General features: G+C 44.9%; 1 protein-coding gene across 1 annotated transcript; it reads right to left on the bottom strand.

The window, feature by feature from the left end:
* Positions 1-6582: 6582 nt before the first annotated feature.
* Positions 6583-7137, bottom strand: LOC308285142 (CXXC motif containing zinc binding protein-like; the record flags this gene model as incomplete). The annotated part of the gene is made up of 1 exon (XM_080725859.1): positions 6583-7137. One exon carries the CDS (start codon positions 7135-7137, stop codon positions 6583-6585), a length of 555 nt encoding a protein of 184 aa, XP_080581985.1.
* Between the last annotated feature and the right edge of the window lie 9388 nt (positions 7138-16525).

The following is a 16525-nucleotide window of genomic DNA, read 5'->3' as shown; positions in this document are numbered from 1 at the left end:
CCCTTTCCCTTTAATGACATGGACAAAATATACAACGGCAGGTTGAAAGGGGTTAAAATATAATATACTTCCGTTTGTCCTTCCAGGTCAGCTGGAACAAGCGAGGAACGTAAAGACTGGAAAGTTGGAGCTGTTGATCGATAACATTCATCATTATTACATCATGGTATGCGTGGTGAATTTCTCTTTGAACATCTCTCATATCATCTCTGTGAGATGTAACCCCAAGTCATACATTTCAGTTTTTTGCTTTGTCATATTTGCTGTCTTTGTTCCCGCCTTCAGGCGTTGGCCGATACCCAGACGCTCCTGTCAGAGCAGCGGACTCGGTATCACCTGGAGGCCAAAATGGCGGCAGAGGGACGTCCCATGATCCTCTCTGCCAACGTGACTCGTGGTCTAATAGGCAGGAAGACCAGCTTCTCTGCCACGGTGAAAAACGTGTTCCGGGAAACTGCCTCGCTCTCAGGTGTTCAACCCACACACACCCGACAATACCAGAGGCCTTTCACAGAATGATTATAGCATTTTCGTTTATCCTCCGTGTTGGAAGAAACATTATGTGCAAAGCAACAATTGCTATGTGTTACGTGTCGTATATACAATATATATATATTGTTTCTGTCGGGTGGAATCTTCATATGTCCAAAACTGTATGATCAAGTATAGGGCATTCATTTACGAAAAACAAAAAGTTAAAATGGAGATGAGAGGTTTCTGCCCGACACCAACAATTATAAACCTATAAAACATCACAGTGGAACAGTAATTTCATGCTTTTAGGCAATGTTTTACCTACTCTTAACACTGCACAGAAATTAGGCATTTTCAATCTACACCTTACAATTTAGGCATTTAACAGAAGCTCTTATCCGGAGCATCTTATCTTATCGGATATGTAAATACAAATAAAACAGAGTAAGCAGAGTAAGCATGAGCCCTAGTCAACAAACAGCGTAAATATTCACAGGTAGAGTTGAAGAGAGAACAATGTAGTGCCTCAGAGAAACTAGGATACCAGGTAAACATCAACCTTACTATCTGTCAAAACAACACACACACACACACACACACACACACACACACACACACACACACACACACACACACACACACACTCACACACACTCACACTCACACACACACACACACACACACACACACACACACACACACGATTGCCATGGTTACAGGCAGTCACGCTAGAAGAGAGAGAACTACAAACATTCCAGTGCATCAAGTAGGGTGCTAATTTACAGAAAAAAAGAGGCATAAATACAAGATTACTGAATCTTGTAAATGAGTCACAGTGGAACAGTAATTTCATGCTTTTAGGCCACCAGGTAAACATCAAACCTAGTGTCTGTCAAAACGACACAAGTACCATGGTTACAGCCTGGCAGTCATGCTAGAAGAAAGAGAACTATAAACATTCAGTGCAAGGCTTCTATTACGTTTATTTATTACATCCAACATATTATATACATTTATACAAAACAAGGACTTGGTTGACTTCTTTCCCCTTAAAATAGCTTTCAGAGTGCAGTTTCTGTCGGAAGCTAATTCAGATAATAATCCATTGTTTTGTGCTGTTTGATCCTATAGTGTCCCTGGAGCGCAGGATGGACGACAGCCGCAGACAGTACTCTGTGGAGGGGGAGGTGCTGTTACCTGGCGTTGTGGGAAGCAGGCTGCTGGGCCTCATGGAGCAGAAGGGCTCACTGTGGAGCTCCGCGCTGAGGCTCAAGTACGGCCTGGGAGGTGAGTGAGTACAGAATGGCATAATTATGACAAGACACACTGCAAATGTGGGCGCTACGTAAAGATGCTTTGCTGCTTTACTTGATGCTGAACCGTCACCATGTCAAGGACGGGCGGTTTGATATGGATTAGACCACCGCAGAACCCCATTTGATACAATCGTTATATCTGGGACCCCAATCTGCACTGTTTAATGTATGTTAATTTAATTAGAGGAGAGAGACACTGGAGCAGCTCAGACAGTTTTGACCTTTTATTCAGGTGCCAGCATAAAGAGAAAAGACTAACGTTTCGATGCTAGAGCATCTTCATCAGAGTCATGAGTGGCGGCAAACACCTGGGCGCATTTAAGCAGAGACATTCTTTAATAACACGAGCAGGGAAGGTCGGACAGCGACAAACTAGATACCAAAGTGAATGTATTTTTTGGGGGTAATAGATCTTTTAACGAACCCCTGTACAGATGATGCTCGACACTTGCGTCAGGAGTGCTACACGTCTCAGAGTCTGAGGGCGGAGAGAGACCAGAACCTGGCTTACACCATGAGAGCAGAACATGAGCTGTACTGCTCCAACACCGCTTCCATCAACCACAAGGTATCTGGGAAGAGCTTTCAGAGACTCCAGAAAATTATACTGTAAGAAAAATGGGTTATGTGGTTCTGTCACATCACATTATGCTATTTTCCAGCTTTTAAAGTGCATTTACATGGTTACCTTAGTATGTAGTTGCTAATGGACAAATTGACATTAAACTTGAACACTAACAACTTGATTAGCCTCATGGCCTTTCTTGTGGAGCCACCCTTAGGCCAAAATATCAACTTTCTCCCCAAGTTTGCTTAAAAGCCCCATAATGGTGCGTTTAGGCGCTTTTAGGCTTTTTGGAGCTGTGTGGAACAGAGCTCCCCATAGGTAGCAATGTGTGTCCTCACAAGTGAGAACTGTCCGGTTGAGTTTGACTGTCCCGTTGAGTTTGAACAGGATCTGCGCATGCGCAGCAGTTACACAACATTTCGGTACCTATCGAATTGAGTCCCCTCCGCCCGGATGCATGGAGAATGACGTGCGCACAGCATGCGCGACCGCACGCCACACACACACACACACACACACACACACACACACACACACACACCGCCGACCAAAAAGGCCCCCCACCGCCCCCTCCTCAGCAGAAAAGAACTACTGCTGCATGGTTAATCGTTTTCAAACCGACATCGCGATGCGAAATCCCGCGATTAGCGAATCGCAAAGGCCACGGTTTCTCTGCGAAGTAGACTTCCCAAGCAATATGGAGACGTTTTAATTTTTGAAATCCCTTCATAATTGACTAAGGAATGATCAAATCAAACTGTGGTGACTTTCTTTGCTTCCGAGCATCCACACCGCTGAAAGTGAAAGTGAATTTGGCACAGTGGCCACTGTGCAGGACTCTGCAAGTGCGTGGGAACTAGGGGTGCTGCAGGTGTTCCAGCACCCCATGGGGAAGTTTTCATTTTTTTATTGAAATAAGAAAAGAACAAATCAAACATAGCAAAAATACGTTGCCTGTTGTTGTCGTTTTTAATTTATTCATTTATATATATATTTGTATTTATATATATATATATTTCCATTATAAAATGGATTAAAAAATTATAAAAAATATTAGGCCTATTATTTTTCAAACATAGCAAAAATACGTTGCCTGTTGTTGTCGTTTTTTATTTATTCATTTATATATATATATATTTTATATATATATATATATTTCCATTATAAAATGGATTAAAAAATGGTAAAAAATATTAGGCCTATTATTTTTTCGCGGGCGCGAGCGGGCCCCCATGGGCCCAGAAACGGCTCTGCACACACACACACACACACACACACACACACACACACACACACACACACACACACACACACACACACACACACACACAGCTCCACTTCGAACCGAGGTTTGATTTTTATCTTGTTGAGTGACCCTGATATCGGTAAAGCATGGAATTTGCTCAGCAGGCGCCACGGACGCTCCGTGGTCGTGGTCGAATAACCAGTATGTCTCTGGTCCTTGCAACTCTTATCCCAATGTATGGACTAATGACTATAAAGGACAATGACTCTTGTAGCTTGTGTTTCTGTAACCTTCATTCTTGTGGTGGTCTCATTATCTGTTCTTTTTGTCTTTTTTATGATGGCTGTAACTGCCTGGGTGACTAAATTGCCCTTGTGTGATCATAAAAAGGCTTATCTAATTTGATTTTCAGTGATGCACCCATGCTCTGTTTTTCCCCTTTACTTTGTGGCACGTTGCAGGTCAAATTTAGACACGAGGAGAGCCCCAGTCACATCAGATCCAGCCTGGATGTGAGCTATGGTCAGCACTGGGACGAGATCAACAACAAACGCAGGCTGCTCCTCAGCCAGTCCTTCAAGAACCAGTCCACAGCAAACCTCACCAGCTACACCCTGGAGGTACACACCATCATCTAGCACCAGTAAGACTCTCTAATCGGGAGATAAGCGACCGTCAGGTCAGCAGTGTCCAAAGATGTGTTTAAAAAAATCGGCCTGATGGTGGCGCTAAATGGGACAGATCCATGTTGATGACATGAGTGTAGACATACTGTGTACCACTTTGCGTGATTTTAGGGCAAAATCTGTAGGAGCAGTGTCCAAAAATCAGTTTAAAAAAATTGGCCTGATGATGGCGCTAAATGGGACAGATCCATGTTGATGACATGACTCTAGACATACTGTGTACCGCTTTGCGTGATTTTAGGGCCAAATCTGTAGGAGCAGTGTCCAACAATGTGTTTTGCAAGAATCAGCCTCATGGTGGCACTAGAAGAGGGCCATGTGAGAAATGAGGGTTGGAGGTTGTGGTTTGGCAGCCAAGGAGTGTGTGCAATTTGGTGCTGAATTATACTGTTGTGTGTGTCCCATTAGAACACATGCCAATTTGATTAATATATAAAGAGATTAGATAGATATAGATAGATAGATAGATAGATAGATAGTAGGGATGGGACAATACGTGATATTATCATTTATCGTGATAAAAAACACTCACGATAATCGTATCGTGGAGATTTCATTTATCGCGATATCGTCCTCCGTCATGCACTGGGATCACGTCACCTTTTATTTGCAGAGCCGGTACCACTTGTCTTAAACCCTCTATAATTGGTACAAGGTATTTATAATATACGTACTGATGCAGTCTTTTTTTCACTCTCTATCAAATGTCTTTGCGACGCGTTGTGAGCTTGTAGATCTGCTATTTTTTGGCAAATGTTCCTCCTCAGGATAATGGATTTAGATTATCGTGATATTGAAAATTGCGATTTCTTTTGTCAAAATAATCATGATATGAAATTTTCATATCGTCCCATCCCTAATAGATAGATAGATAAGTGAAAGAAAATAACATTGTTGTTGTTTTTGTAGTTCAACCTCCAGGTGCCAGAGAAACAACTGAACTACAGGACCCAGCTGCTCCACACCCACCTGAGAGAGCACGGCTCCGACAGCAGCACTCACCTCAAGGTCAACTACAATGACCTGCTGCCCCTAGTGGCCGGACTGCACTGGAAGGCCCCCCACAGAGACGCCGCACACAAGCAATGGGAAGGTGAAAGACAAAACAAACACTGCAGGTCTTGACATTAACTCTTTGAGGCACTTGTCCTTTGGACAAGTACATTTCCCAGTCACTTGTCCAGGCACAAAAGTCACTTGTCCAGATGAAAATGAGACATTTCACAGTAATTTCTTTCTTAAATGCATGCATAGGAGTGATTGAAATAGAATGAATAACAACTGCTAACGACCCGCCTTGCTCCTTCCACCTTCCACTCCATAGTATCACCAGTCCATAGTCTGCATACAGCACAAAGATGCTAGGAGCGTCACAGAAAAAGTGAAACCAAGAGCCACTTGTCCAACGGATAAGTACGTTTTTAACGAGCTTGTCCAGAAGCATGTATTACTTGTCCCGGACAATGGAAACAGTTTCTTTAACTGACAACATTTAATTTTCTATCGTGTTTTCTTACAAAAAACATTGATTCAAAGCTGCTGACCTGGAGGAAAGGTATTTTGGGGTTCTTGTTGCTCTATGTACAGTATATATAATGTTTTTGTAATGTCAGGGGCCATAATAGGGACCCCCCATGATACTTTTTATTTTTTTATTTTTTTTTATGTTGAAATATTAGTACCTCAAGAGTACCTCAAATTGCCTTGTACAGTATGGATGTACTTTAATATATTATATTAGTGATGGTGTGGCAAAATTAACCTCAGTGTTCTAGAGTTAATGAAGTGGTGAGTGACCTCGTAGATCTCATAGATACTTTCATTCAGCTCTTATCTTTTCTTAAACTTTTATCCCACGATTTTGTAACCCATTTTTCACCCTGTGTCAATTATCAAATGTAATCCTGGGCGCTACACTCCCTCTGCCAACCTGGGGAGAGCAACGGACTGACCTCATGCTTCCTCCTATACATGAGGAGTCGCTTCTTTTCACCTGACAGGGGGGAGTTTCCCCGGTTGGACGTAGCGTGTGGAAGGAACATGTTATTCCAACCAGTTCCTTTCCCCTCCATCAGACGCCCCGGCTGGCCAGGGGGAGGCAGTATAGAGACCAGGATTACTTACTGCATGTTATTTTGTGAGGGTATACCCTAAGAGACACGGGGAGAACATGCAAACTCTACACAGAAAGGCCCTTTTGCCAACCCCACCAGGGTATGGGCACTGATGATGTGGAGGAGAGAACACCCCAGCACCCACTGCGTCCCCAGCGGGAATCGAACCCAGGACCTTCTAGCTGTGAGGCTGTACGCGACCGTGTCCCCTCCCCCATTCAGCTCTTATGAATTGGTGAGAGACCTCGTGGATCCCCACAGACTCCCCGACCTCCTCGTCGTGGCCACTCCAGTCCCCCTCCAGCAGGTCGATGTCGGCGAACGTGGTTCCGGACCGGGCTCCCCGGGCCGTGAAGCCGGCCCGGGGCTGGAAGTCGACAGGCTCCAGGCCTCCCCGGCACTCGAACGTCACCAGGGTCTTGAAGGTGTTGCTGTCCTGGGCGTCGTACGGCCGGACACTGCCCTCCCGGACGTCCAGGGAGCTCTCATGGCCGCACCGCCGACACCTCAGCACCGAGCTAGCGCTGGTGATGGTACCGGGGCCGGCTCGCCCTCCTCGGCCTCCTCTCAACGTGTTGCGTTCCGCCAGCGTCACGTGGCTCCATTTGTCCGGGACCTTGCCACAGTTCCCGCACTTCAACCTTAGGAACCAGCGGAAGTTGTCACCCTCCGGCCGCACATCAGTCAGGTTCTCCAGAGTGGCTTTGAACTGCAGGCAGAAGAATCTCACCATCTTTGTTGCACCTCTTCTTCCCCGTTTACCAAGACGCAGTGCTCGTTAACGTTAGTGGTTAAGAGGACGGACTATGATGTCATATTCATCATGACATCATGGATCTCCATACATGGGCAATTGTAAATATACTACAACAGTGGTTCTCAAACTTTTTGTTTTTATTTCAAGGGCCCCATATTTGGTATTTACTTGCGCCAGCTGGTGACTGCCCGGGCCCCGGTGCCTGCCCATATTTAAGCCCGTAGCCCAATCAGGGACCAGCATTTCTGGCAATGACATCATTAACAGCCAATGACGGACCAGCATTCCTGGTGATGCCAGTGGTGAAGTCACTGGCATCGCCAGTGGTGATGCCGGTGGTGAGTGCACCTCATGGCGCGCTCTGCTTGCACAGAAGTAGTCCATACATGGCCTAGTTGTGCACATGGCGCAAGTTGGCACCTCAACAGAGTCCAGTTCAAAGGCATGTTTTCATTGCAGTTCCGGAACTTTTCCTGCAAAATAAATATATTATTATTAATTATAATTAGTATAATTGCAGTTTCGTTTTTTGGGTGTTTTCACATGCCCTCATCGCCGCATCAGCTACTTGAAAATTGCCGATCTACAAGCTCACAACAAATAAAACGCAACCAGCAATTATCAATATATACAAGCAACTTTACGGAAATCAAGCCCAGAGTCGCTTATAATTAGCAGACATGGCAACACTCGGATTGAAAGACCTGAAAAAACAAACAAAAAAACACTCTCCCTCCCCAGGACGGTTCGGTGCATGGTTCGGTGCGGTGGCATCGGTGCCTGTCTCTCTCTCACTCTGAACACTACAAATGGATTTAACTAAACAAAATATTCTTCATGCTCAGCAACAACAACATATAAGGTTCAGAAAGGATCTAATGCAACGTGTTGCACCTGTGGGCTTTAAATTAGCTGTGAACAGCTTGTTTCTCCTTTCTCCAAAAGGAGCTGCCGTTGAGAAATCATTGCAATCGCAGGCAGCCAGCCATGGTCACAATGCGACTATACTCTTACTCTATAGCCTAAATAATTATATCCCTAATGCAAGGCGAAGCTGTATTTTTATTTCTACTGTATATCCCATTCACATTCAGATCGTTTTCAATCCCAAATACAATTATTTAACTGTTATTATTGGCTCCTTACGCACCTGCTTGTCAAAAAAACATCAAAAATCACAATATGCGTTTTCACAGAAGGGAAATTTGTATTCTCACGGTACTTTAAGCAAAAATTACTAGGTCATTTGCTGTCAAACTCCAAAACTTCCGGAACACAAAATAAGTGGCCGTTTTCACATGCCGTGAATTTCAAAATTGCTGTCATTTTTGAAAAAATCAAACCTCGGTTCGAAGTGGAGCGGTGAATCTGAGCAGCTATACCCTGTGTGTGTGTGTATCTGTTTTTGATTCTATGTGTTCTAGATCTATGTTTTTGATTCTATATGTTCTATATCTATTATCCATTTGCACTTGTTATATTGCTGTTGATGTACTGACATATTATCTTGTGATGTTTTGTATCTGCTTATTGTAAGTCGCTTTGGATTAAAAGCGTCTGCTAAATGCCTAAACTGTAAACTGTAAACTGTGCCTGTGAGTGAGTGGTGAGTGTGCCTGGCCTGCACAAAACAGCGCCCCTCCTTTAACTAGTGTGTTGTGTGTGGCCACTCAAGGTATTGCCAGGCTACGGACGGACACGGCCACCCAGCCAGCCACCCACATACCCACGGACATACCTGTCTATTGGGAGCGCTTTCACCGCTCCAAAAACTTCCAGAAGTTTTGCTCAATGAAAACGGGGCACTAGTTACTTGCGCAAGCAGAGTGTGCAAGTACTGTAATCGGCTGGGTATGTATGTAGGTGTCTTCCTTTTTTGAAGACCTTACCCCTGAAACGTCTGGAATTCTGGGAATGTATGTACCGGTATGTACTATCGGTGTCTCATCATTAACAGCCAATGAGGGACCAGCATTCCTGGTGATGATACTGGTGATGTCAGCAGAGTTTGGTATATAAGAGCGTTCTTGGTAATGTCTTCATTAACATCCATTGAGGCCAGCAGTGCACACCTCGTGGCGCGCTCTGCTTGCGCACAACTAGGCCATGTGTGGCCTGCTTGTACGTGAGGCACAAGTTGGCACCTCGATAGTTAGTATTATTTTTGAGCGGTGGTAAACCGCTCCATAGAGTGGCTGTGCGTGTGTCTGTAGCCACTTTTCCTCAGCGTTTTGCCATAGCAATGTGTTTTCCTCAGTGTTTTGCCATAGCAATATGTGTGTGTGTGTGTAGCCATATTACATCATATTACATCACCAATTACATCCTAGACCTATCTGTAGCCACTTTTCCTCAGAAATGTGTTTGCCATAGAAATGTGTTTTCCTCAGCGTTTTGCCATAGCATTATGTGCGTGTGTGTAGTCATATTACATCACCAATTACATCCTAGACTTATACCCTAGTCTTTTTCCTCAGCGTTTTGCCATAGCAATGTGTGTGTGTGTGTGTGTGTGTGTGTAGCCTGTATTACATCACCAATTACCAATTGAAGACGTTATGTAAGCACGACCACCGCTCACTTCACACTGGGTGTGATTTTTTTCTGGACCAGGCTCGTTGAACATGGACACCCCCTGGCTGTACGTCTACAGCTCACACAAGCTGAGCCAGCCCACGCCTCGCACCCTGCAGCTGACCTCAGAGCTCACTGCCCGGAAGTGGCTGACCATCCGCAACCTGGTTCTGGACGCTCTCTACCGGGACCGGGGCCGAGAGAAGGAGGCCCGCCTGGACCTCTACACGCCAGCTGTCACCTACCTCAAGGTCAGCACCACAATCAATAATGAACATTAAAGCTGCAATCTGTAAGATTGATGTCTTAAGGCCAAACCACACTAATGATTCACCACTACTTGCAACTACTCCCAACCATTATCCCTAATGGCAGTTGCAAGGAGTTGCATTGGTGTCGAGTGTCCTTAAAGGAGTAGTTCACCCCCAAAATGACTTTTTTTCTATTGATTAGTCACGCCATGGAGAGTAGAGTTCAATAATATTTTTTGGTTTTTGTCACATTCCTAAGACAAAAATGTGATAACAATAAATGTACCCCCATTGATTCCGGATGGTGACCCGTTTCGAAACGGGTCACCATCCGGAATCAATGGGGGTAAATTTACTAAAATCAAATTTTTGTCTTAGGAATGCAACAAAAAACAAAAAATATTATTGAACTCTACTCTCCATGGCGTGACTAATCAATAGAAAAAAAGTCATTTTGGGGGTGAACTACTCCTTTAACCTCATTAAGACCTGGAACGCAGTATTACGCATTATTACTCAGTATTACTTTAACCATTATTTTATGCTTTAACTATTAAAAAATAGCAGATCTACAAGCTTTCAGCGTGGCACTCAGTGCCTTGCTGCAAGCTTGTAGCTATTTTTGCATTGTCAGCCCTACTGCCCTTACCTGGGATTTGGACTCCTGTCTCGAGTGGGACAGACAGTGCAAATAGAGATAAAAAAAACACGAATCCCCATATAGAGTAGTGGTTCTCAAACTTTTCAGGCCACCGCGACACCCCCCAAAATAATCACATTTTAACCGCGGGACCCTGACATCCATCCATCCATCTTCAACCACTTATCCGGAATCGGGTCGCGGGGGTAACAGCTCCAACTGAGACCTCCAGACTTCCTTATCCTGAGCAACTTCCTCCACTCCCTCAGGGAGTATACCGAGGCGTTCCCAAGCCAGTTTGGAGATATAATCCTTCCATCTGGTCTTTGGTCTGCCACAGGGTAGGACGTGCATCGAGGACCTTCCTAGGAAGGCGCTCGGGGGGCATCCGTACTAGATGCCCGAACCACCTAAGCTGACTCCTTTCCAAGTGTAGGAGCAGCGGTTCTACTCCAAGTCTCTCTCGGGAGACTGAACTTCTCACCCTATCTCTAAGGGAGATACCAGCCACCCGTCTGAGGAAACCCATTTCGGCCGCTTGCACCCGCGACCTTATACTTTCGGTCATGACCCACACTTCATGACCATAGGTGAGAGTAGGAACGAAGATTACTCGGTAGACAGAGAGCTTTGCCTTTCGGCTCGTCACCTGGCATTGTAGGAGCTGAGCCGCCATTACCTTTTATTTTACTACTTGCAACAGCTGTTAGAACAAATTTCAACGGCATGTGCTTGTGTCAGTCCCTCAGGAGGATGTCACACGTGAACACATGATCCGTCCTAAACCACCGCTGTGGTGAACGGTACACGACGACCGAGTAATAAAAGTACATGATGACTCAACGCGTGATGACTAAAGGTAGACCATTGTGCCCCCGTGCAGGCAGGTGTCTGGGGCCTGCTGGGGAAGCAGGGCGTGAAGGTCTCAGGCTCCCTGAGCTCCTTATGGACGGCGGCCGTCAGAGGGGACGTGTCCCTGGAGGCCGGCAGGCACGGCCACGCCCTCCAGATGGCCTCCAGCTACGGCAAGCACAACCTGAGTCTCACCGCAGCCCTCAACCAAACCGACAAGGTGGGTGGAGTACAGTGGAGCACAGTAGGGCATTCACCAAATATTCCAATATTCGAATATCAAAGTCACTATTCGACGTTGTTCACCGATGTCGAATATTCGCTTATTTTTATTTTCTGGTGGATGAATGTGTTAATGCTCTATACCACAGGTTCTCAAACATTTTTAGGCCATGACCCCCAAAATAAACATTTTGAACAGGTGACCCCCACCCTGACAAGCACTTGGAATTGTAGGTTACATTTAATGTGACTCCGTTCTGCAGATAAATATCGTGAAAATAGCTGATCTACATGCTCACAACGCCTCGCGTTGCGAGGCGTTGTGAGCATGTAGATCAGCTATTTTCACAATGTTCGCCTCTTGCTGAATTAATATTTGACAGTTTGGCCAGTCCTGTCGAATACTCGATTATTCGAATACTTTGAGGTCGAATAATTCGAATACCAAAAACACTATTCGGGAATGCCCTAGAGCACAGTGATCGTTTTCTGTGTTTCCTTGTATGTCCTGGTGTTCCCCATGCGCACCAACCCCTGATCTATGGACTTGGCCTTGCAAAAAATGGGTCCGGAAACACATGGGAAAACAGAAAACGATCGGATGAAAAGGCTTCTTATTAATGAATACGGAGGATATGCATAATTATAGAATGTGTATTTAGACAGGTGTGAGACTTTATCAAGCACTTTGTTTGTGAAATCTGAATGTTGGTGTAGTTGTAGGGGGCTAAATAAGTCGCTCTGCCCGAACCCATGTAAACCCGGTTTACAATACTAACATGACGGTCAGGGCTTCGTCTCTATGACCATGCGTGAGCTACAGTATATCAAAGAAATATAATTTGTTGTTCGTGGATAACATCACTCAAAAAGTTTACAAGACAGGAGTGACATCAGGAGAGGAACTGACATCATACTATGTAATATAAATACAAGACAGAATTAAAGAAGGGAACTTTTACAAGTGTGCAAATGGAGTGTTCTGTATGATGTGCTTGGACCTTAAGTCGGGTGGCCATGGTCCGAGACGTTTTTGCAGAGGTGGACACTCTAACCACAAGGCCACTGAGTTGGTCATAATTCACTAGATGCAATTGGAAATTACAAGTGTGGTTGCTGCCGGTTGCTGACGTAGCTATATTCTGCATTAAGCTAACTGTCATGTGAAGCTCGACCAATTGATTCCCTATTGATTCCCACTCCCATTGATTCCCTATTGATTCCCTATCCCTGTCAGACAGATGTCTGTCTGTCTGTCAATTTCCAATGGCAGCGGAAAAGTTACCCTAGTAGTAAATAAAGTTTCCCCAGGACTATAATGTGTTGCTCTGTTGGGAATTGGAAATTGCAAGTGTGGTTGCCGTGACTATATTCTGCAGCAAGTGACCAATACTCGAGCTAGCACCACTCCTCAAATGTTTTTCCTTCAATTTCCAATGGCATCTGATTCTCAAAAAAGTGTATCTAGTGAAAATAAAGTTTCCCCAGGACTACAGTGTGTTGCCCTGTTGGGCAACCACACTAATACGTATTGATGTCTGTACTATGACATCATCTCCACATTTGGACAATGCTTCAGTCCATTTCTGGCCTCCTTTGACTCTATTATACAATTGAATTTCTACATGAAGGAAATCGGATTGTGTGGATCTCGAGATCTACATGGGCATGGCGTGGCTCCCTTCTGGACCTGTGACATCAGCCGGCTATGACATATCTATGACGTATGAATGCACATTTAGGCAGAGGTTCAGCCCGATAAGAGCCCTTTTGACTTCCGTTTCAGGCAGTACGATGAAAAGAATGGAACAGCAAGGAGGCCACGAACAGACATGCTGTTCTATTTGTCTGAATCTAATGAAGGATCCAGTGAGTGTTCCCTGTGGACACAGTTACTGCAGTAGATGTATCGAGGAACACTGGAATAAGGACGATCAAAAGGGGAGATTCAACTGTCCGCGGTGCAAACAGGAATTCAACTCAAGACCTGTTCTGAAGAAGTTGGCTGAGGTGGTGGTGAGCCGCCAGAAGAAGACACCGGCGCTCCAAGATGTTCCTCCTGATCCATGCTATGCTGGATTCGGAGACGTGCCCTGTGATTTCTGCACTGGAAAGAAACTGAAAGCGCTGAAGAGTTGTCTTCAGTGTCTGGTCTCTTACTGTGACACCCACCTCCAGCCTCACTATCAATATCCTGCCTTAAAGAAACACAAGCTGGTCAAGTCCTCCCCTAAGCTCCAGGAGAACATGTGCGCCCGCCATGACGAGGTGAAAAGGGTCATCTGCCGCACCGATCAGCAGTGTATCTGTTATATGTGCATCATAGAACACCACAAGGGTCACGACATTAACTCGGTTTCAGCGGAGTGGGCCGAGAAACAGAAAGAGCTCGTCGTGAGTCAGAAGAGCATCAAGCAGATGATCCAGCAGAAGGAGAAAGACGTGAAGGATCTTCACGAGGAGATGAGGTCCCTCAACCTCTCCGCCGACAGAGCAGTAGAGGACAGCGACAACATGTTCACCGAGGTCATTACCTTCATCCAGAGGAGACGAACCGAGGTGCGGGAGCTGATCAGAGACCAGCAGAGACATTACGTGACTTGTGCCGAGGAACTGAAGAAGGGTCTGGAGCAGGATGTTACTGCCCTGAGGAACAGACACACTGAGCTGGAGCAGCTCTCACACATAGAGGACCACGTCCATTTTCTTCACGGCTACAGCGCCCTCCCGGACATCAGTGAATCTACACAGCCGGCCAGCAGCGACCCTCGTCCTTTGAGCTACTTTGAAGATGTTTCTGTGGCTCTGGCAAAGATGAGGGGCAAACTAGAGAGTATTCTTAAAGAGGAAGGGGGAAACGTCACAGAACCTGAGAACAGACCCGAGTTCTTACAATATTTTGCAATTTTTATATTATTCTTCACTCTACATGTATTGCATGATGTTTTGTCCTGATAGCGTTTACGTTGTTTTATTTTACGTGCCTTTGATTATTATGTCTAAGTCGTACTGTACAAAATTGGGTGAGATCGTTTTTTTGTATATATGCTCCCATCATTTGTAATTTCCAGGTATGGGAAGAGGAATAGAGACAGAAAGAACAAGTCAGATTCAAATATTCCTGATACAAGTAGAGTGAAATATATACATATACCGTATACATGCAAGTTAGATATTCCAGATATGAGTAAAGACAAACACATACTTATATATGGTGCATGTGTAGCAGAGTGGCCCAGAGCCTCTGCCTAAAAGCCTAATACTGGCTTTTAGGAATTCTTTAGGTTATAGGAGGAATTCTTTAGGCTATAGTGTACAAGATGTTGACTTTCCACGCGGGAGGAATCCCAGGGCGTTACACATGGTTAGAAGAGAGGACAATAGAATGAGGCAGTTGAAATAGCAGCAGATAATAGTAGCAGATGCGTACATGAGGTGCAGTCACACTGGTTCCAAACACGGGAAAATCAACGCCAGTCTCTGTCTAAAGCACATTTAGGCCAATTATGTGCCCGAACAAGGACAGAAAAGTATCAGGGATGAAAAATCAACAATCATATCCCCATCAGTGCCACCCAGAGAGATTCACCCTGAGTGGAGAGACTGGACGTTACTGTGAGGTAAGGAGGTTATATTTTCACACACCTCCAGAGTAGGAGCACACCAGGATCACACTGCAGGTACTCTGTCCCTTTTACAGCGTCTCTGACACCATGACACACAATCCTCTATCATGGGTTCTAAATATCATGTACGGTACAGTATATACATGTGTTCACATGCGCTGTGTATATATATATATGTATAGAGCTTTATTTGTTAACCTGTTTTCTCTTCCTGTGACCTCAAACAGAGCAGACCCATGACTACAGAATATTAATATAATACAGTATTATCTTTTTTACCATGTGTTGTCTAATCGGTTGCAGAATTTGAAGAAGAGGCAAGCAATAGTGAGGATGATCTTGTCGAGGCCAAAGAGTCCGTCCTTGGAGCTGATGTTAGACGGATCGGTGGAGGAAGTGAGGAAGGATAAGACGCTGTACCAAAAGGCTGCAACGCTGCGACTAAGGTCTGTCCATGGATTGTATGACCCTAGCTTTTGATTGATTGATTGAAGACTTTATTAGAACTTAAGTTTGCATAGAAAAAAAAGTACAGTTTCATGACGGTACAGTTCACTGGTACAAGGTCAACTAAAAGGAGATCCTAGAAAAGACTACGCTTATTTCCATAGGAAACCATTGAAGTATCTCATATAACATTGAATGACAGACGGATAGAACACAGTACTATGCAGTAGATATAGTAAAAAAAAGTAAATAAAAATAAAATAAACAGCGCAAAACATACATACAGTAGGTAAATACAAAGTTCGTTATTGCCAGTTGCGAATGGCTGCCGGGGTTTTTCAGGGCGATTTTAAAGGATGCTAGGGAACCACACTCCTTTAAGGCCTTCGGTAGGGCGTTCCACATTTTGGTTGTATAGCAGAGGAACGAGTTTGACCCTTTGTTTGAGTTGAGGTCCAATACATCATTTAACCACCTGAACCCCTAGCGTCCCTATTCTGAGCATCTTATATTTACAATTGGCTTAAAGCCGCATCCCACTTCCAAGCGGTAGGTAGGGAGAACGTCCGATGTAGGTAGAACGTAGGGAATACCGCCCATAACTCTATCATTGGCCCCCACCCTATGCCGTCCGCTCATTCGCTAGAGAGCAAGAGAGAGAGAGAGAGAGAGAGAGAGAGAGAGTCTCAGGTTACAAGAGGGAAGGGGGGGGGGGTCAGTTGCACAGAGAGAGAGAGAGAGAGAGAGAGAGA

Source organism: Nannobrachium achirus (assembly GCF_963921795.1).
Source record: "Nannobrachium achirus genome assembly, chromosome: 5".
NCBI lineage: Eukaryota > Metazoa > Chordata > Actinopteri > Myctophiformes > Myctophidae > Nannobrachium > Nannobrachium achirus.
Note: the sequence above shows the minus strand (reverse complement) of the source record. Positions and strands in the feature narration are given on the sequence as shown.